Source organism: Aricia agestis, chromosome 19 (genome assembly GCF_905147365.1).
Source record: "Aricia agestis chromosome 19, ilAriAges1.1, whole genome shotgun sequence".
Lineage (NCBI taxonomy): Eukaryota > Metazoa > Arthropoda > Insecta > Lepidoptera > Lycaenidae > Aricia > Aricia agestis.
Window position 1 is genome coordinate 7,033,201 of NC_056424.1, and position 23,085 is coordinate 7,056,285.

At 35.2% G+C, this 23,085-nt stretch overlaps 2 protein-coding genes across 4 annotated transcripts in view; one reads left to right on the plus strand and one right to left on the minus strand.

The window, feature by feature from the left end:
- Positions 1–3,210: 3,210 nt before the first annotated feature.
- The window catches only part of LOC121736493 (forkhead box protein P1-B), a 75,848-nt gene continuing 55,973 nt past the window's right edge, over positions 3,211–23,085 (plus strand). For all 3 annotated transcript variants that reach the window (XM_042127715.1, XM_042127717.1, XM_042127716.1), the window contains exon 1: positions 3,211–3,904. The gene's annotated coding sequence lies outside the window, so the exon portion shown is untranslated. The remainder of the gene's footprint in view (positions 3,905–23,085) is intronic.
- LOC121736752 lies at positions 14,460–15,428 on the minus strand. Its single transcript, XM_042128136.1, has one exon. The coding sequence runs from the start codon at positions 15,426–15,428 to the stop codon at positions 14,460–14,462; it is 969 nt and encodes a 322-aa protein (XP_041984070.1).

Here is a 23,085-nt window from a genome sequence, read left to right on the forward strand (position 1 = left end):
ACAAGAGCACTCTTTATTCCTTTACTCTCATAACCCAGTGGGACGGAAGACCGACACGACTGGCTAGGAGATCAGGCGCAGGACCGACTTTTTACACGCCCATCCAACGCATGGATCATCTTACTTGTCAGACAATCAGGTGATCAGCCTGCATTGTCCTAACCAAACTTGGAAATAACATGTTTCCAACGCGGGAATCGAACCCACGACCTCCGAGTCAAGAGCCGCGCTCTATACCACTGGACCATAGGTTGTGACAAAACTAAGTTATTTAAATACTTTGGGTAATGTGGTGTGTTCCTTAATAATATGTACATACTTACCTAATTTATTAAAGTACCTACATAATATTATCACTTAGTTTTGTTTCACCCTGTAGTGTAACAATTTTTATGAGTAACACTACACAACACAACAGTAACCACTGCGGGGCTAAAACGGTCACATTTAGCAATTCCTCTCAATCAATTCAGCAAATGAATTGTCAAAACTGTCAAACTGACAAATCAGTGCAAAATCAGTGCAAAAATCTGAAAAATCAGTGCAAAAATACAGAAATGAATTGCAAGCAGAGTTGCATTTTGCGATTTTAGAAAAATGAATCATATTATGATTCATATCATGATTCTTCAAAGCGACCATTTTAGCCCTGCTGATTGTATGTTTGTTAAATTGCATTATATCAGTTAATTTAATATTATTATGTCCTATACTAAATTAATCACTAGGTTAATTTAATAACCGCCATAAAACAGTAGTTACTTAATATTACATAAATACCGCACATTTTTATTAAGTACTAGATTAAGTAAGTACTTACTAGACTGTAGTATGTACAGAAATAGTTGAGATTTAGACGAATTCTGAAAAAGGCACTATTATAGAGTAAGAGTTATTTAATACGTTTTAGTTCATATTATTATTGTTTTTACCTTGGAAGTCGGTTTTAATTATTTGTTAAAAATAATAATAGCTAGTTAATTAATATTAGATAATACTTGTATTAAGTAACAACACAAAATATAAATCCTAATTTATTTTATGGGTGTAGATTTGTGAACACTAATCAGTAGGTTATCAGTTATCACTTATCACCGACGTAGACTTTTCTTTATAATTATAAAAAAAAATTAATAAAGAATAGTACACTATTTAATTTTAAATTCGAATTAAGTAAGTAACTAATTTTAAATGCAAAATAATTAAATCTAAACAATGCCACATTATGGCGCGCGTTTGCAAAACACCTTCGATTTTAAAGTGTACAGTCACAAACAAAAGTGTTATGTTACATTTTTGTTGGATGTGATTTTGGTTTTTTTTTATAATTTTATACTACTTATATTAATAATATAACGTGTTTAGTAAGTACTAATGCAATCATCATATTAGCCTATAGTCGTCCACTGCTGGACATAGGCCTCTCTCAATGAACGCCAAGATGACGCCAATGCAATACAAGGTATAATTTTATTAATATTGTCGATAACGGTTAATAATAAGAGCGTGTCTTTTTTGTTTAAGTAGTAACATTGGAAACTAATAAACACACGTGTCCCACAAGTGTTTGAGTTTGAATATTTGCGGGTAAGGGTTAACGTCTACCATTAGGTTTCAAGGTTAAGGTATTAAGCCGGTTTAGACACGCACAATTTAATTCCTAGGCACACTACAAAATGATAATATTATGCAAATTCACCCTTGCTGTAAAATATTGAAGAGTTTAGGTGTTACGTGCATGTCATCATCACTATCATCATCATTATGAAGTGCTAAGTTGTATAATATTTTTTTTTAAATATTTGCAGGTATTCTAGTATTGTTGTAATTGTAATTTTGCAATGAATACATCAGTTAGTTTACTTTCAGCTTACCTATTATACGTTAAAAATGAGTACAGCATAATAATTATGCCATATCTAATTTGTTTGCTCGTATATTATTTTTGTGCTAAACAGCGTGTATCTCATAGACAATGTGCTGGCCATAACCCCGCGATATTAAAAATAAATCGCGAAGTGTATGGCAACACCGCGTCCGCCCAGCCTGCGTTCCACATTCGAAATAATAATTGTATTAAGGAAACATGAGCGCGGCGCATGTGTTTGTTTGTTTGTTTACCAGTCGGTGACGTCATGTGTTTATTCTCGCGAGTGAGTTGGGCCGCATTTAACCTGAACCATTTCTTTTTTCTTTTTGACAATTTAGAAAAGTTTTTTTTTTGATCTTTTCTTAGGTGTAAGACTAGAAAATGCAGATAAGATGAAAAAGAAAGGATTGTATATTTAACTTGAAAGATCATGCGCAAAATTATACTCTTTGAAAAAAGATGTATAGAGTTTCTAATTTCTATACAAAGAACACATACATATCCTAAAGTCTTATCACTATATTGTTTTGTTACACCTTGTATAATACAAAGTTTGACTTTTATAGGAAAACGAACTTATTTTTTTAATTACTTAATATAAATTTTGTAGTCAAAAATTATAACAAATCAAAGCAAATTGATCTCCTTTTACAATTTTAATGCGTATATTTTGTAAAAATATAATTATTATGAACTTGATTTGTTAAATTTATCAACAGGTAAATTAGGTTCTTTTATATTATTATTATTATTATTATTGGCCTACTGTGTCCCACTGCTGGGCAAAGGCCTCCCCTCTTTTCTTCCATAATTCGCGATATTATACATACTTACTTGGTAAAATTTTGTTTCTTGCTCATAGCACTACTAAGAAAAACTCCAACAATGAGTGAGATAGTACGGAAGCCCTAGAATAATTTCTTTTTTTACCACTTTCAAGATTTTTCGTAAATAAAAATGTTGTTCGTCTTATCAAAATGAAGCTACTCACAAAAAATTAGCTTACTGGTAATAAAAAAAAAATGTTCTAGGGCTCCCGTACTAAGACATTAAAAAGTTTTGTAGGTTGCTAGTTGCTACAAATAATAATTATTGTGCTACTTTTGCAAACTTAAAATAACCCTTATCGTGCAACCTTATTATATTTCAGTGTGAGGTCACTGATAATCTCAAGTTCGCGAATTAAAAAATAAGATTTGCGATTGTGAGGTCGTGGTGCGCGGCGCCCCAGTCGCCCCTTGTTTACACACGCACACAGCGGCGCGCACGCACACACGACCGCGCCCGTCGTGCCGCTTATTTAGGTATATTGTTGTTTATTTTATTCGGCGCTATGCTCTACCACGGGGCGAGCCTTTCGACTCAGTTTTAACGCGCACGTTTTATGAAACGACAACTATGCCTCGATGTTCGCTCGCTGCCGATATTTATTCATATCGGAACCTCTAGCTACGAAAATAGCATCGCGGTAAATAAATTCGCGGTTTTCATTGGTGGCACGGAGTACTGATAATTTTTTAATTTTTTTCGCACACGTTATTTTTTGTCGCCCGCCAGTGTTTTGCAAATCTTACAAGTAGTTAATCATAGTTTATTTATACCGCGCAACGTGTGTTAGTAAAATTGGGGCCTCGTGATTTGTTTTTACAACTACATTGCCAATTTATAGTGATAAACAATATTTGAAATAAAATTTTTAGTTAAACCAGGGATGAAAAACTAAAGCTATAATATTTTGAAGTCTAGTTTGAAAAAAAATTTTTGGCCGTAAGTTGTGACTTGTGAACTATCACTAAAAGTTTCCCTTTAAATCGGTGTATTTTATATAAAATTGTAACTGAAAATTCGCGCGTTTTAAAGTTTGAAATTTAAGTTTGAATTTCGGCGGGAGCGCTCAGAGGTGCTAAGGAGTTCGGGACCGAAAGTTTTAAAAAGTGTTGAGCACACATCAAATACGAGTGTTTTTTCAACGCGTTTTCGAGGCTAAGCGCTAGTTGTTTGAACAAGTGTGTTTTCTAATGGATTTATTTTAAGGTGAGTTTAAATTTACTTGTGTTGGTGTTTGTATTGTTTGCTCTTAGTGTTTTGTGTGTGTGTTCGCCGGTGGCGGGAAACCGAATACCTAGCCGGTTCTATGGCTGTGTGCGTGCACAAACAATGCGTGCGTGTGTGTACTTATTGTCACTTCATGTGAGAGGGGAGACGGAGGGAGCTAGTTGTCATGTATTTAGGCGAAGACGAAACTTTGATGAGTTGACTTTTTAATTTATTATTTATGTGTCTGAACAAACTTAATAATTATTCAAGAAGATACATCGAACAGGCTTTAATTGATGTTTTGTTACTTCTACATTTATTTTCTAAACTTTTCACGATAAGATTGTAGAATTGACAATACGTATTAAGCCGAATTTTATATGATATAGATCTCGTATTACAAATAGATTCTAAATGCATAATATTTTATCTATCGATATGTACCTACATTTGCGGTGCTACTGAGAACACAGTAGCGAAATATATACCTAGCTCAATAGCTCAATGACTTCATAATATTGTTTTTGTGCTGTGTGCTATGTGATTCATATTATCTACAGTACTATCTACTTCAGTTTTTGTAACTGTACGAGGCTACGTCAGGCTTACAACAATCTATGTAGATCATTTCGTTTCACAGCTGAATCACACGTGTTTAAGGACGGAAACTGCAGCCTCGTTGTCGTTTCTTTGCAACCACTTAAACCTTTTTTATATACAGTAAACATATTACATAGATAACGCACTTTTCTTGAGTACTTTATAGAAAATTTCTGGCGAGAAAGAGACGAAGCGCCAAGTCAAAGCAGGATTATTCCATCTCATTTTAGAGTCTAGACAACAGCTAATTCTATGAAGGTGTTCCGTGTTATTCGTTATACTAGCGATAAGATAAGCCAATTTACTACAACTCTTAATGCAATACCTCGAAGTAACTAAATAATTAAAAAAATGACTAAATTAAGCATAAGCACAAAGAAGATTCAAATTTTATGCAATGCGGAAATATTCGTAGAACAAGTTTTTGTTGAATAAAAGATATTCGCAAACGTGTATCATAAATAATTAATTAGGTTAATCCATATTTTTATCAAATCCGCACATGTGATTTTACGGATATATTTAGAATTTTCCTCTTTCCTCCTTATTTTTAAACAAATTTAATATATAAATAATATTACAAATACTCAATAATTTGTATTTACAACCAACATGAATATAGAAATACTCTTGATTTTCAATCAATCACATCAGGAAACGAAGTTCCGGAAGCTAATCTTTTATTACTTACACTATATTATTATATATCTATTATTTTTTGTATTTGCAAACATTAACATTATTTCAAGTATTATTTTGGCTATTAAAACGAATTAATAACAATTCTAAAAAAAAATATTTTTGCCAAACTGCTTTGGACGCGACTGTACCTCGAGTTGTCAATGAGTTGTCAAATTAATAAAAAGTGCAATATAATATTATATTTTTTACTTGTTTTTTATTACTTTTATTTATATAAATTAAAATTGTTATAATTACATTTTTCTAATGTTTAACCTCTCAGCTCGTATGTCTTTTCATTGTTGTAAAAAAAAGCCGTTTAAAATTTATTCAAAAATATTTTTTATCACATTTAAATGTATATATAAGTAATTATTCATATTTGTGAATTTAGATAGAACACATTACAACTACCTACTATCTAAATTTATAGTGTTCGCTGAGCCGTGACTTAGGTTTAATTTAAATTTGTAACTCACAAATTATAATAAAGTTATTAACGATAAAATATCGCAAATGCGAAAGTGTGTCTGTCTGTCACCTCTTCACGTCTTACCCGCTGTCAGCCGCTGTACAGATTTGGCTGAAATTCGGTATGGAGATACTTTGACTCATATAGGATACTTTTTATCTCGGAAAATGTACGGTTCCCGCACGATAAACGTATTTTAGCGCAACGGAGTTGCGGGCGTTTTTTTTACTTATCAGCTACGAATAATAAAAACTACTTATCAAAAATGCCCGTACCGTTTTGAGACTCAAACAATCGGCCGAGAATGCCGCGTCTCTAAAAACGTCATTACACGTTTGTTAGAGTTGGACGCAACATTCTCGTACGATTGTTTGAGTCTCAAAACCGTTTCGAGGTACGGGCCCTGTTCGATAGTTTGCAAAATATATTATTATGTGACGTGAGCTACGTCAACAACTTGTACAGTGTGTAACAAAACTAAGTGATAATACTTTAGGGTGTGTACGTGGTTCCTTGTAGAGAGTTCACTGTGAAAGTAGCAGCGCTCAAAGACCAATTCTTTTCACTCACTTTTACGGGCAAGGGCCCGAGCGTATAAGTTTCCCCATACAAAAGTGAAAAAAAAATTGTTTTTTGGGCGCTGCTACTTTCACAGTGAACTCTCTACAAGGAACCACGTACACACCCTAAAGTATTATCACTTAGTATTGTTACACACTGTATAATATATTATCGAAGTTGAGATATTATTATCACTAGCTATATGACCGAGCTTTGCTCGGTATTCGATAAAACACGAATAAAATGACATTTTCTAAAAATGATTCCTAGCTAGATCGATTTATCGCCCCCGAAACCCCCTATATACTAAATTTCATGAAAATCGTTGGAGCCGATTCCGAGATTCCAATTATATATTTATATACAAGAATTGCTCGTTTAAAGGTATAAGATTAGATCGTATCACACATCATGAGTAAATATTATTTGAATGTCTTTAGGCTTTACAGGTCTTCTTAGGTAATATAAACAAAACATATTTTGTGCCTCGTCTTGTGTTCTGGCATCCTATGCCACTGACCATGATGGTTGAATGGATGAACGAAATTAGATACCAAAAATATAGAAATAAACTGACCTTCGCGGTCCACACATAAAAAAAAATATCATGCAAAGTTTACAAATCAATGAAAAATGTCAATTTTTGTAGCTAATTATCTCTCTGATGTTAGGAGTGAAATTGGTGTAAGCTATTGGAATTTAAGAGGATACCACAGCGGCTAGAGAAATGAAAAAAAAGTACGTGTAATATCTATAGCTGTCTCCCTTACCTCAAGCCTATACCGCAGAACGCGATAGAGACAACTGCAGAAAATCCAGAAAATCAACGATTCGTTGTCCCCTGATTACTTCTCCAAAACTTAACCGATTTAAGTACTTTTTTCATTAAAGATTAAAAAAAGGCTTGAGCTGTGTTCCTATGTTTTGCTTTTTTTGTATAATCTATCCAAATCTGTTTTCTGGACGTTTGAACACAGTGGAAAATCTGGCCATTTTTTTGGGTTTTTGAACGTTCATATCTTATTTAATAATTAAATTATGAAAAGAAGGAAAACATAGGGACATTGTATTAGTGGCCGTAGATATTCAGGAAAAAAATTATAACTCTACTAGCATTATCCAGGGAGGAAACAGGGGACAACGTTTGTATGGAAAAAATGGCGGTGTGGACTCCTCTTAAGAGCTCACCTGACTCTAAAAATCAAACATCGTCCTTCTCTCTTCACACTCACGCCCGTCTTTCATATGCCAGGTGAAAAAGGACGGCGCGGAATCATCGCCGAGTTAGTTTTACTTGAATAAAAGACGAACTGTAATGATTATGAAAAAAGTGTTTTGAGCAAATTTAGGTTTTATCAATACCTTTTTAGATATTAAAAAATATTAAAGAAAAGACAGGAAACTTCGAAGATCCAAGCAAAAATGTGTCTAAAAACAAGGTTTTTTGTAAAAAAGAAACTATCGAGCATTTTTTGAGTAATCGTGTTTTCGTCTTGAGCATTTAATCTTTAAGAACTGAAGTTACTTGTGTCAAATAATCGGTTTTCTAGACCTTACAGATTTTGAGATCTAGGTTAATGTATGTAGTCAAGTTAGGGTCATATGGGCTCTTAATCCTGGAGATGTTTATCGAGACCGAAATTTATTTTAAACGATTAACTAAGTTATAATCTTTGAAAATGCTTGGTCCGCACACAATGGGTCCGGCGCGGCGGTCCGGACGCGGACCGCGGTCCGCCATTTGGTGACCCCTGATATAGAGTATTGTTGAGTAGACGATGTAGTCTTGATTTTGAACTTTAACAAGAGTTTATCTATTCAACACCCACGTTAATTCGTAGATATTTTGACGCAAGTCGCAAGCCAATCTAATCTAATAAAAAGATAATAATCTACAGTTAAAAAATCATTACTTTTTTCTTCTTTAACTACTTATGTACTTACTTAACGACATTAAAATATAAAGTACTTAGATATCAGTAAAGTGCGAGGCAATTGCCAATTACTATGTGCTTCGTCCATGAAATGATCTAGCATGTATTATGAACACCACAAAATTTGCTAAGCAAACCTTTTTTTTCGCTAATTAGTATAATTTACTTAACTATGAATTTTCCTTAAATCCTTGAGTGGAGTTTGTACAACAATATTTACTCTACAAATAAATAACATACCTATTTTAAATAGGTGGGTGTTAACGTAAAACTAAATAGTTTTTGTGGGCGATTTTACTGGCTGACATTAAAAATCGTTGTCTGTCTGCGTGAAGGCTCTACAGCACCTAAAGTAGGTGATAGCGCGATAATATTATGTACTTAGCCTGCGGGGCTAAAATGGTCACATTTAGCAATTCCTCTCAATCAATTCAGCAAATTAATTGTCAAAACTGTCAAACTGACAAATGTCAAATCAGTACAAAAATACAGAAATGAATTGCAAGCAGAGTTGCATCTTGCGATTTTAGAAAAATAAATCATATTATAATTCATATCATGATTCTTCAAAGCGACCATTTTAGCCCCGCAGTAGGTTGACCCGACCTCTTACGGGAACGCCCAATATTTGATCTATCTCTGGTTTGGCCCTACTAGAGATAGGAATAGTTCACATTAGACATTAGATACATATATTTTATGTCAATTCAATGTTAGCTGCGATCGGTTGTATGTCAAACCAGAGATAGATTGAATATTGGGAACGGCCGTTAGTGTCTAAACACTGCACTATGCCGAAGTTCCGCGGTGGAAATTCCGCATGATTACGTCAGCAATGTCAAACGCATGTTGTCAGTTGTGCCAGCGAATTCGTCATTTCATAGGTCATTTTATATTATACTAGAGATCGCCCAATAGTCGAAATTCGACCTTACTTGCAACGATATTAGGACTGCTACCTATATTTTGTAAAAAATATTGATTTCATCATAGTTTTTTTCAATTATTGTCTCTGGGACTCAGCTGATCTCAGACTGGCCGTTTAAGCATTGTCTAATAGTATCTAAAATTAAATAAAAAAAACAATAATCCATTTTCAATTTGTCAACTGGTTGTCAACAGATTTCAACCATAAATAAAAGAGTATAATTCGTATGTATAGGCTTGTCACTCAAAAATCTGTTATTTTTCCTAGTAGTAGTGTCGTAGTGTGTGTAACGTTTTATTTGTTAAAAATATATATTATAAAAGCATAATTTTAAAATAATATTAGCTCGATGCACATTCACCTTCACCATATAAACTATAACAGTGCGAAATTTCATGCACCTACGTTTCCCCATTTTTCGTAAAAATGGTTACAAAGTTTTTCTCTCACGTATATAGACATATATACTAGAAGTCCCGCGCGGCTTCGCCCGCGTAAATTAGGAATTTTACGAAAAACGTACATTTTCCCATAAAAAATAGCTTATATTCTAATACACGTTACGTTGACGTAAATTTTCACGTCACGTCAACGTACCGTGCCGTGTTACCGCACCGTTCCACGTTGACGACGTCGTGACTCGTGACGTGGAGATGTGGACGAGCCGTATGGATGTGTGTGCGGAACCCATACCTATTTTTTATTCGAGAGCTAGTCCAGATTCAGTAAATAGTCTATTTCGTTATCTGGTAATGTTTAGTGTTTACTTTCACAATCTACGCTTTTATCTATTGCTTATCACCATGTTTTAAAACATCACATAACAATGATTCTTGTTTTATACAAACAATGTACTTATTAAATAAATAAAAACTGGGGTTTGCCAAAATATGTTATGACTTATGAGTTACAACTTATTACATAAATTTAAGATTACGAATCTTAATCAAAAGTAGCTTCGCTAAAAAATAAAGGAAATGTACTTAGGTACATGTGGCACTCAGGGACTGCCGCGGTAAAGATATTGCATGGCATTTTTTATCAACTTAATATTCAACTTAACCCATCAATCCCCAAGCGGCACCCGGCTGTCGCACAGGGCTGTAGCTAGAGTCAAATTTGAGGTAGGGCAGCGTCGGTTACAGGTAGGGCGGAAGCAAAAAAAATCGGTCAAGTGCGAGTTGGATTCGTGCACGAAGGGTTTCGTACCGTTATAGATAAAAAATAGGCCAAAATTGTGTTTTTTGTAATTGAGCCCCCTTTAAATATAAATGTTATTTGAATTGTACTTATTATTAATTAATTTAATTATTTATTATTAATTAATTAAGTGATTTCGCAAAAAATGTCCAGTGCCTACTGTTGCCATTAATATCAATATGCAGCAAAAAAGGCCAAAAAACACGAATCCTTAAATATTGATTTTATTTTGTTTTTAGTATTTGTTGTTTTGATTTATCTCTAGGTCAATGATGTATTCAATTCATTCAATAGTTATTCTTAGATATTTTAAAAAAATCTGTTACAAAGCATGATCACTATTATATCTAAGAACTACATATTATTAAATCCTCAATTACGAAGAACAAGCGAACAATATGGTTAAACTTCTGGATGTACTCGTAGCGATCCACGTGTGAGTGAGAGTGAGGAAATAATAATTAATTGTTGGGTTGGGTGATACGAGTCAATAGATACGACTAAAATATATTTAGATTATTATTGTTTCTGCAAACTTATTAAAATAATAATTAATAATAAAATAACATAAAATATTTAAAACAGCTGAATTCTACGATTCGCCATATTATTAAAAATGCGAAGAACTTCGTTCAGATCAACTTTTTTTGTTCTTTTTTTTTCAAAGGCCAGAAATACCATACCAGCCATTTTTTCGTGACCCATTGACAGTCTTTGAGGCCTATTAATCGCAGTTAAAGTTGAAAACGTGGACTCGCACACTGCAGTACTACATCTTTTTTTTTCATTAAGATTATAATTAAATGGACGCATCGCTTCATGTAATCGTGATTCAAATGCCATCTATACACAGAACAAAGAATTATTATCGACGACTTCTGTGGCCCAATGGTTGGGCGTGTGGCAGCTTAATCCGGGGGACGCGGGTTCGAATCCTGCCAACGGAACAAAAAGTTTTTAAAGGTATAATAAAAATCTTAACTATATAATGTATAGTTTATATAAGAATAAAGTATATTTCTGTTGTCTAATACCTGTAATGCAAGTCCTTTAGGTCTTCCTTTTTAGGGTTCCGTACCCAAGGGGTAAAAACGGGACCCTATTACTGAGACTTCGATGTATGTCCGTCTGTCCGTCTGTTTCCAGGCTGTAACTCAAGAACGGTAATAGCTAGAGAAATGAAATTTTCACAGATTATGTATTTCTGTTGCCGCTATAACAACAAATACTAAAAAAAAAAAATTAAATATTTAAGGAGGGCTCCCATACAACAAACGTGATTTTTCTAACATTTTTTGCTTAACTATCAATGATGACAACAGGTAGGCACTTGAAATTTTCACAAAGGCCTTAATAATATATGTAATTTAATAAATAATAATAAAAGTTAAAAAAAAATTAAGGGTTAGGTAGGTAGGTAGGTCCCATACTATTTTTGCTCTATAACGGTACGTGCGCGGTATAACCCTTCGTGCGCGGGTCCGACTCGCACTTGGCCGATTATTGGTATTTTTAAGGTAGGGCATTGTGATTTTAAGGTAGGGCATTGCCCCACTATGCCCCCCCCTAGCTACGGCCCTGCTGTCGCATAACAGTTGAAAATCTATTGTGTCTGCGATACCCATGCAATTATTATAATTCGGCATTTTATATGCGTCCACCCGAACGCGCGGTTTCAAGCAATTATTTCATGTAACCGATTATCGCGCCGTCATCTTTTTCTCTCGCGGTGTAGCCGCCAAACCGCGCGTTTGGGCGGACGCATAAAAATCGAACCATAAACTGAAAAATCTGAGAAATCATAGTTTCAGGCGTAGGCACACTGATAAGCTATCGGCGTTGCGGATACAGTATATGCAAAATCGCAGATGTGACACAGGTGTTTGCGCCCTATTTGATAAGGAACGGGGATTGTAGGTCATTGCCGCTTTCCTGTTGTCTTTCTCCCAAATCTTGGTGATAAGATGTGTTTGGATGATTGGCAACTTTAAAGTGCGTATAAGCTCGAGATAGCTTAGCATAAACGGTAATGAATTTTAAATTTTGTAAACATTTTAAATGACTTTTTGTTAGAATCTATTTTAGTGAATTGGTAAATGTTATTTGTAAGTGCTAAGTTATCCTCATACATAAATATTTTTTGCAGGGATTTTCAACATAGGCACATCTGTAACTTTTTTAATTCTGCGGTAGACGTACATTTTTCCGTAGTAAAAATATTATCTTCATCTTAGATACTAAGTTCTTTCCTATCTTCATAATAGGGAACATGCAAATATAATATGAATTTATGAAAATTTTGCTATTAAAACGTAAAAAAAAATTAAAGGACGGCACTGCAAAGTTAATATTTTACAAAATATTGTTTTTTTTTTTACAAAAAATACGAATTAAAAGTAACTTGAAATGGAACGGATTTCAAAACACCAATCAGCCTTAAGTGACGTCGCATATGATATCCCCGCGTTCCATTTAGCGTTAAAAACGATCAAAATACCTTCATTTTGAGCGTTTGAGTGAACGCTAAATGGAACGCGGAGCATGACAACTTTTTGAGAGCTACGATCAGGTAGGGCCATTATCAATAATTGTCAAACAGTAGTGACGTCCGCGTCATACAGACTATAGATCCGTTATGGCGCCAAAATTTAAATTGACAATTTTAAACCGCACTTTTTCAGTAAATTCCAGTGTTTTAATTTTTTTAATATACTTGTGGTCTTTTCTACATGGAGTTCTTTAAAATATACACAAAAATGGAAATATCGCATCTTCCCTATTATTTGACTTTACGAAAGTTGCTACGAGACGGTTGCTGTTTCTGTGATAAGGTTACATTTAACATAAATAATAATGTCATGCAATTAAACAGTTATTTTAATACACAAATCGTAATTAAGTATGCAGAAGCATTTTCCTTAAATATGTGAATTAAAAAACATTACTAATTTTACGGTTGTAAACATATGACAAAAATTATTTTATGGGTAAAGAATACAGTAAGTATGTAAATTACAAGAATAATGATACTTCAGTTTTTAATGTATAGGTATTATATTAAAATGTAAATAAAACATTATTAATGATAAAATATTTTTAAATACTCGTAAATACGTTTTATAATATTGTGGACTGAATAAATCAGTTTATCCGACTTTAATGACTCCTACACATCTTGAAACTTTTGATCTGCAGTTTAAAATACTTTTATTATAAAAATATTATGCAAAATAATATTTAATTTTTTTTGCTAAAATTACTGTAAATGCCAAAGTGCACCTACTTATGTGACTTTCCTTCTGTATCTTCAAACGTTTAAGCTTATAGAGGTAACAAAACACCACAAGACAGACAGAAAATTGTTTAACCAGTTTGACACAATAATATTTTTTATACTTACTTAAATGAAATTTAATAGTAGTCAGTAGATAGGTACTAAGAACCCTCTCATTACCTCTTAATACTCATCCGGAGATACATTAGTTAATTATAACCTCTAATAAGTATCTCCGGAATCCGGATGAGTACGAGTCGATGAGAGAGTACGATATGAGGAGACAGATGTCTGAGTCTAACCTATTGAATGGGATACACAAAGGAGACATAATAATATTATATTAGTCTTCCTCAACTTAGCAGTTAGCATCGGGAGTTATAACATCCGGGGTATCGCAGGTGTCGCACCGCGAGACTTTATGGCTCCCACACATAACTGCAAATTCGCATCGCATAGCAAATATCTGCGACAAAACTCATACTAAAAATGACATTGCGATGCGATGCGATGCAAATTCGTAGTTTTGGGAGCCCTTATTCTATATTTTTAATTTTTGATATAGCTTTTTTTTTGCCGTTGGGAAATGCTTCATGCATTCCCGACAGCCTGGGGGAGCCGCCTGGATATGTGGGACTCCTCGGGTGCTGCGGTAAGGAGGAGCACCCTTGGCTACCCACTAAAACCCAACGGTGCCTCCTCTCCGCGTGTCGCTGAGCCGCTGGACCCGCGTGAGGCGATAACTGCAGCAGCCCAGACAGCGGCATCTGCTCTACCAGCAGAACCATCCGCGCGGCTTCTGCCGCTTTCTCCGGGAGAGCGGTCCAGGGCTCCGGCCGCTCTTCTACCGGAAGAGCTCGTGCAATAGGCGACGGATTTCCCAATCCATCGCCCGAGCCCTATTATGGCGGGAGTTGACGCTCATGTTGAGCGCGTCTTCGTCCTCCGCGTCTTCTCCTTATTGGGTCAGCAGCTTCATCGGCTTCCCGATTTCTCTCAGCGGCCTCCTTCTGCGTCATGATAGACTCGCAGAAAGTAGAGACCGCCTGCCAGGCTTCTCTCGACCGGACTAGTGCTCTTATTATGTCCGGGAGTGTCAGGTCTGGTCCTATAGCGGCGCAGAGTCCTGCCCGTTGTGCGACCCAGACTGGGCAGGCAACGAGCGTGTGCTGCGCCGTGTCGTCCTCCTCCGTACAGTAATGGCACTGAGGCGTTGGCTCCCGTCTGGCCGTATGATGCAGGTAGTGACCGAAACACCCATGTCCTGTCAGCATCTGCACCATCCGGTAGGAGAGAGTCCCATTACGCTGCGCCACCCAATCCTCCAGTACTGGCTGAATTGCTGCAACAACTCTGTGACCGGCAGTTGGAGATGCCATTTGGTCTTGCCAGGTGCGCATTATCAGCATTCGCGCTTGGCGACGCCATTGGGCTGCCAGATCTGGTGGCACCCGTTCCCCTCTTTCCTTTGCTGCTGCAGTGCGGGAGTAGATTTCCGCATGCACACGGGTTTCCAGGTCCCATGGAGGGGTACCGGCTAATGCAAACGCCGCTTCGGTGGCCACCGTCCGGTAACCGCGAATCATCCGCAGGGCCATTGTTCGCTGCGGACTCCTCAATAAGGCTCTTCTCTGCGCATTGAGATTATCCGCCCAGACAGGAGCCATAGGGGATCGGGGGTCCTTCAATCCATAGAGGGCCATGGATTGAAGGACCCCCGCATAAAGTCTCCTGCAGGCGGATCCCGGACCCCCCAAGTTGGGCAGGAGGCGTCCAAGAACCATGGCCGTCTTTTTTAGCTTTGGTGCCAATCTGCGGAAGTGGGGCGTGAAGGACCACCTGGAGTCTAGGACTAAACCCAGGTACTTCATCTCCCTGCCAATTTTTGATATACCGTTACCATTTGAAAAGTAGAACACAGTTATTCACTGAATATTTTGTACACTTTGGTGTAATTTTGAAAACTTGACTATCAGATATTAGTGAAAATAGCCAAGAACAATTATCAAAAGTATCGAAGCGTAATGAGAACAAAATGATAATAATTTATTATGTTAATAAGTTTTATAATACAAATGCACAAAGAATAAAACATTTGTTTTTTTTATCTATAAAATATTTGTATACTTAGTATTTCTAACCATAGTTATATTACACATTCTTTTAATCGCGAAAAACGGTAGATTTTAATATTTATAAGCTAAGTAGGTATACAAATAGTCTATAATAAAGTAATAAAACAAAAACAAGCGTGTTTCTTGTACGGGCGATGTTAATATGTAAATTATGCTAGACTATTTGTAAGCTGTAGCTATGACAGGTTGCTTAGTAAATATTTTCGTAAAATATTACACTTACTACATCGAAAATATGAGAAAAACAATAAAATATAAGCTGCAAAAATGAAATGAACAATTTTTATAGCAAATTGTTTGAGGCTAGATGGGTTTTAATTTAAATTTTTAAAGCGTTATTAGGTACTTTGTATTTTACATTGAAATTTGAATGTAAATTCCAAATTGTTTCGAATTGTATTACATTTTAGCCCGTATAGGAATCAGGAAGTAGCAGCCAATTTTAAATACTTAATATATTTTAAGCGTCGACAGTTATAATGATGGAAAATTGAAATTGGAAACAGCAATTATTTTATTTTAAAAAAATCGGCCAAGTGCGAGTCGGACTCGCGCACGAAGGGTTCCGTACCGATACAGAGCAAAAATGGACTGAAAATTGTGTTTTTGTATGGGATTAAATTAAATTTTTACTATATTTGAATATTATTATTATTATTAAATATTAAAGTACACATATAAAAAAAGAATGTGTAAAAAATTCAAGTGCCTACCTCTTGCGATTATCGATATAGAGCGAAAAAGGCCGAAAAAATCACGTTTATTGTATGGAAGTGGCCCTTAAATATTAATTTTGTTTTGTTTTTAGTATTTGTTGTTATAGCGGCAACAGATATACACAATCTGTGAAAATTTCAGAAGTCTAGCTATAGCGGTTCTCGAGATACAGCCTGAAGACAGACAGACGAACAGATAGACGGACAGACAACGAAGTCTTATTAATAGGGTCCCGTTTTTACTTTTTACCTTTTGGGTACGGAACCCTAAAAACAAACGTGCACGGTGAAAATGTTAAACCTGATGTCAAACAAAATACGACTACCCCGTGAGTGATCTGTGTTCTGAGAGAAGTAACTGACGAAAGTCATGATTTATTTAATGTTTTTAATTATTGACATTTCCTAAAATATGGTATATTTTAAAAGCTTTTATTTAACTTGCTCTGTATGTAAGTATGTATGTTCGGGTGAAATCTTGGAATTCAATTTTGGAGTAGATATATTTAACCGACCGAGCTGAAATTTTGCAGGCACGTTTAGTTTGGATGACAATACATGATATTGTATGTGACATCACTCTAAATCCAATATGGCCGACCATCCAAGATGGCGAAATAGTTATTTTCTATGCAGTTCTACAATATGGATATTAAATGAAAGGGCTTTTTGAGAGTAACTCGAAAACGAATGTAATGTAATACTACATCCAATATGGCGGCTCATCCAAGATAGAGGTATAGTTATTTTTAATGCACTTCTGCAATATGGATATCAAATGAAAGGGCTCATTGAGAGTAACTTGGAAACAAATGTAATGTCATTCTACATCCAATATGGCGTCTCATTCGAGGTAGGGGGATATAGTTATTTTTAATGCACTTCTGCAATATAGGTATCAAATGAAAGGGCTCATTAAGAGTAACTTAGAAACGAATGTAATGTCATTCTACATCCAATATGGCGTCTCATTCGAGGTAGGGGGATATAGTTATTTTTAATGCACTTCTGCAATATAGGTATCAAATGAAAGGGCTCATTGAGAGTAAATTGAAAAGTCATGTGGTTTACTGTCGTGACGTGTCGTGTCGTGTCGTGTCGTGCCGTGTCGTGTCGTATCGTGTCGTGTCGTGTCGTGTCGTGTCGTGTCGTGTCGTGTCGTGTCGTGTCGTGTCGTGTCGTGTCGTGTCGTGTCGTGTCGTGTCGTGTCGTGCCGTGCCGTGCCGTGCCGTGCCGTGCCGTGCCGTGCCGTGCCGTGGCGTGCCGTGGCGTGCCGTGGCGTGCCGTGGCGTGCCGTGGCGTGCCGTGGCGTGCCGTGGCGTGCCGTGCCGTGCCGTGCCGTGTCGTGTCGTGTCGTATCGTGTCGTGTCGTGTCGTGTCGTGTCGTGTCGTGTCGTGTCGTGTCGTGTCGTGTCGTGTCGTGTCGTGTCGTGTCGTGTCGTGTCGTGTCGTGTCGTGTCGGGTCGTGTCCTATCCTAAATCCGGTCATTTTTGTTAAGTGATATTAAATTTTTTAGTCGTAGAATTAAGTACGGTTCCTTAAAGACTTAAATTAATTCTTGAAACAAAACAAACTACAATCAAGCAGACTTAAGAAATCTAGTCAGAGATTTAACTAAAAAACAAAAAATAAATTATAAGTAGTGTTCGGCCGAAACTGATTTTTCAGCCGAAACCGAAACCGAAACCGAACTTTCAGCCTTACTCTCAGTTTCGGCCGAAACCGAAACCGAAACCGAAACTTGGTAAAACATTTAAAATTACGATTATTTACTGAAATTTATTGATTTTTAACATAAATTACATCTTTTGAAACTAAAGAAAAAGTACCACATTGAATTTTTTTACTTTTTGCGACATTCTTTAAAATAAATATTATTAATCTTAGACTCGAATATGTTTCCTAGAAACTTTTTTGTACTATATTCCTTCTTTTATACGATTCCAAGTAGGTGCAATTTCACCAAAGAAATTGAACGCGCTTAGCACATACTAAACCGGTACTAAACGTATTTAAACACGCTTATATAACACTTAATTGCATTTCACCAACATATTAAAACTAAACACGTTCACAGCAAATCCGATTTTTATCTTCTGAACGCCCAATATTCGAGTTTTAACTTCATAAAACACATTTAAGTCCTGTCAGTGTAGTGTCATGACCGATCGAAAAAAATAGACGAAAAAATTGTTAAGATGACAGTTTTATAAATGCGTTTAGTTAGCTTATTTATCGTTTCTTGCTATTTTGTAAAAAAGAAACAACGTGACAAGGCTCCAAGATGATAAAACCATATAAAAATCATCGCGTGATGTACTTAACGTAAACTTAGGTTCATTAATCGCGATTAAAAGAAGAATGTAAAATCTATTTGAAACAAAACGAGATTTGCGTTGCCATATAAACGTGTTCATTGTTCAATGAGAACTTAGTTTAATGAAACAAAGTTTTAAATATGATTGGTAAAATTTCCCTTAATGTATTACAACGAATGATCACCCTAAAAACAAGAGCAGAAGTTATTTCAAGTCATTTTATTTAGGTGCGATTTCACCTAAGAAATATATCGCGCTTAGTATATACTAAATCGGTTCTAAACGTATAAACGCGTTTGTAGCAGCAAATATCATTTTACCAACATAACGTTCACAGCAAAATCGAATTTTATCTTCAGAACGTCCAATGTTGTACGGACAAACTTCATAAAAGCCGTTAAAGTCCTGTCAGTGTAGTGACATGGCGAATCAAAAATCATAGACGAAAAAAATATCAAGATGACAGTTTTGATAGATGCGTTTGGGTAGTTTATGTATCGTTTCTTGTTTTTCTGTTGATAAAATAACGTAACTAGACTCCAAAATGATAAAACTATGTAAAATCATCGCGTGGCGTCACATAAACTTAGATTTATTAATCATGATTAAGAGAAGATTATAAAATTCATTTATATGGGAAACATGAACACGATCACGGTAGAAGTTCAAAACGAAATTACTAAGCAAACTTGAAGTTGGCGTCACATTTTTTTTACTCCAGAAGGCGTTTTGCCACTAAACCTGAAAAATATACTGAGGGCCGCAAGAGTGAAGCTTACGGGTAAGTGGGCTAGATAAGATTCTAGCAGGGTAGGAATGGTCTAAGAGATTGCGTGTCCATAGTTAAATGTTAATTTTAAATATTTAAATAAAACGCGTGGTAAAAGGAAAAGAGTGAGGCGAGATGATTCACTACATAAATCTCGCAAGATAAAAATATATCCTAAAATCTCACAGTCAAACAAAATTCTTAAGTAAATGAAGTTCATACTCAATTTAATTAATTTATCATAGCATTACTAAATCAATTGTTTGGGAAACATTGTTAAAATAGCACGTAATTTGCCAACAGTTATGTATATTAAATAAGCCTGCGTTTTTTGTAGAAATAAAATTCAATAATATAATTTCGATAACAATAAGTTTAGACAATTTAATCAAAATAAAACGAAGTGCTAATTTTTGATTTGGGAAAAATCTGGAAAACATAATCTCATCATTAAATAAATGGTGCCAAAAGCACGAGTTAACTGCGAAGTTTACCGAACGACGCATAAGTTTCGGCGCGGCCGAAAGTTTCGGCTATATTTTGGCCGAAACCGAAACTAAGGCCGAAACTAGATTTTTTGGCCGAAACTGGCCGAAACCGAAACCGAAACCGAAAGTTCGGTCGTTCACTAATTATAAGCAAAAAACTTTTTGAAAAAAAGCTTTTATTTAAATACTTTAAAAAGAAGAAAATAAATTTCCCCTTAAAAATTTTAACTATTAAGTTATAACCTCAATATATTATACAATTTGCATTATAATAAAAGCTTGTCGCGAGACTTAACAATCTGTCAATATTTAATTACTTACTTTAATAAAATAAAAAATATAATATCAGTTTACTCAGTTAAATTGGCATTTACTAGTTTATTATTAACAAATCACGCGACAAGCTTTTATTATCATGCAAATTGTATAATATATTGAGGTTATAACTTAATAGTTAAAATTTTTAAGGGGAAATTTATTTTCTTCTTTTTAAAGTATTTAAATAAAAGCTTTTTTTCAAAAAGTTTTTTGCTTATAATTTATTTAATATATTTTTATTATGGTCTTAAATTGTTAAAATAAAGAACAAGATGACGCCCGTTATAACTCCGTTGCTCTAAATTTTGTTCATCCCTTAGGTACCGTACACTTTTCCGAGATGAAAAGTATCATATATCCTTTCCCGGTACTCAATAAGTATAATCTTCGTACCAAGTTTAAGCAAATCGGTTTAGCGGTTTGGGCGTGAAAAGGTAGCTAGATACTTTTTCGCCTTTATAATATTAGTAATTTAATATAAGCCTTTAATATTATTAAAAAATATATAATCTTATCTTATCTTATCTATTTAAAGTCTCCAATTATAGAAAAAGTAAAAACAAATCAAAATAAACACCTACAATAAGGACGTTTAAAATGTCTATAATTTTTGCGTTATCTGATATTTCGCGTGTACTATTTACAGTACAAAATTGCGCCTTGCTGATAAACAAAACAACCTAAATAAGCGGCCTCGTACTCCAAATGTATGACTATATCTACACTTCCGACCCCGATTCTATCATTAGTGTTTTAGCCATTTTTAGTTCCATATTTACCTACACCAAAGTGCTACAAATTGGCCAATGGGGGAAATTGGAACTAACGCCATTAACTATAGTGACACTATTAGCTGTCTTATGACTGCAGTCAGGCGTCTTTTGCACGCAGCTAAAATATAGATCTACTACATAAATGAAGCCCGATAAATTCCATTCATCGCGTAGGAACCGTTCACTTTTCAGGATAAAAAGTGTTCTAAGTATGTGCTTTCCGGGACTCAAAGTATCTCCACACCAACAGCAAAAACGGTTCAGTGGTTGGGCGTGAAGAGGTATCAGACAGTAAGACAGATACTCTTTCGCATTTATAATATTATTATACTGTACTCGGCGAAACATGGAGGTAGCGGTCATTGACTCCCTTGTCATTTTCTATATAAACCGCGATTGACAATGGAGTATCTGTACTTCTGTAGCCCTAGCACGGTCACCAGTAGAAATACGAAAGTATGGACAAATTGTGGAGATAAACTTAAGGTAGCGTTCCGATCTTTTTTCGTTCCCAAAAATTCAATTAAAATGCTACTTTATGACAGACTATAGTCCTAAAAATTCAAATAATATCCTACTCTATGACATATACTATAGTCTGTCATAAAGTTGCATTTTAATTGAATTTTTTTCGGTTGCGATTGGCCGCGGTAAAGATCGGAACGGCACCTTTAGTTTATGTCCACAGTTTGTCTATACTTTCGCATTTCTACTAGTGGCCGTGCTAGGGCTACAGATATTGACAATCGTGACTTTGTATAGAAAATGACAAGTTTTTGACAGGGAGTCAATGACCGCTACCGCCATGTTTCGCCGAGTGCAGTATAGTATGGATATGGATGCTGGTTCAAATTTGAGAGACAACTATTTCGCAACCACTTTCGCGAATTCATAAAATATCATAACAACGTAATCCACGCGTTAAAAAAATATTTTGTAAGGATCGTGCAGAAACTATAGGATAATAGTAAATCCGAAAATTAAAATAGATTATTTACTTGTCTAGTAAATAATCTATTTTAATTTTCGGATAGGTAACAGCAGTACGCAGCATCATCCTGGCGCTTGTTCTCTTTATAGGCTAGCAGGGGTTTTTTGGTGCGCGATGACTTTTAGAATTATAATTTCGCCGCATTGTAAAGGTTCGCGCACATTGTGAACGGAGCGCAGCGAGGCGGTTGTACGACCAAGACGTGCGCGATGGGTCAGAAAATTTGTAAAAAATGCGGCCCGCTGTCACTTTTTGGACAGTGGTTGCTTAAAAAGCTAAGGCACTCACCCCATGACAATCATGACAATGTCTTCCAAGTGTCACTTTGCCAGATCTTAAAGATTGCGTCAGTATTGTAGATTTTCATTCCTTCGTTCCTCATTCAAAGTTCAAAATGTCAATGAAACGGAAGTAAGCTAGAAAAAACTATTAAGTATGTACTTAAAAGTAGTTTTAAGACAATGTTTGTTTTATATTTGTCATGTTTTTATAAATATTCGTTATTTATTTAAATGGTCCTTGATCTGCAAATTAAGTTTAGATAAACTGTAAGTCAGGGACTATTCTTATCAGCCAAAAATTTGCACGAGAGGTTTTAAGGTTACGCATCTGTACTAATATTGTATTGAGGAAATGTTTGTTTGTTTCGACCGAAAAGAATTTGAAACTATTGAAAAATGTTTGGACTTTATCCGAAATTTTTGAATTGTCTATTTAATTTATTTATGAAAAAATCGGCCAAGTTTTTCTCGGACTCGCGCACGAAGAGTTCCGTACCGTCATAGAGCAAAAATAGGCCAAAAATTGGGTTTTATGTATGGGTTAAATTTTATTTAAATATTAATTATTAAAGTACACATAATATATTTAAGGCCTTTGTGAAAATTTCAAGTGCCTACCTGTAATTGACATTATTGATATCGAGCAAAAAAGGCTAAAAAAATCATGTTTGTTGTATGGGAGCCCCCCTTAAATATTAATATTATTTTGTTTTTAAAAGCTTTTATTAAACTTGCTCT

What these genes read in the sequence shown, in the direction of transcription:
- LOC121736752 (XM_042128136.1), bottom strand. Translation starts at nt 15,428, where the DNA reads ATGAAGTACCTGGGTTTAGTCCTAGACTCCAGGTGGTCCTTCACGCCC.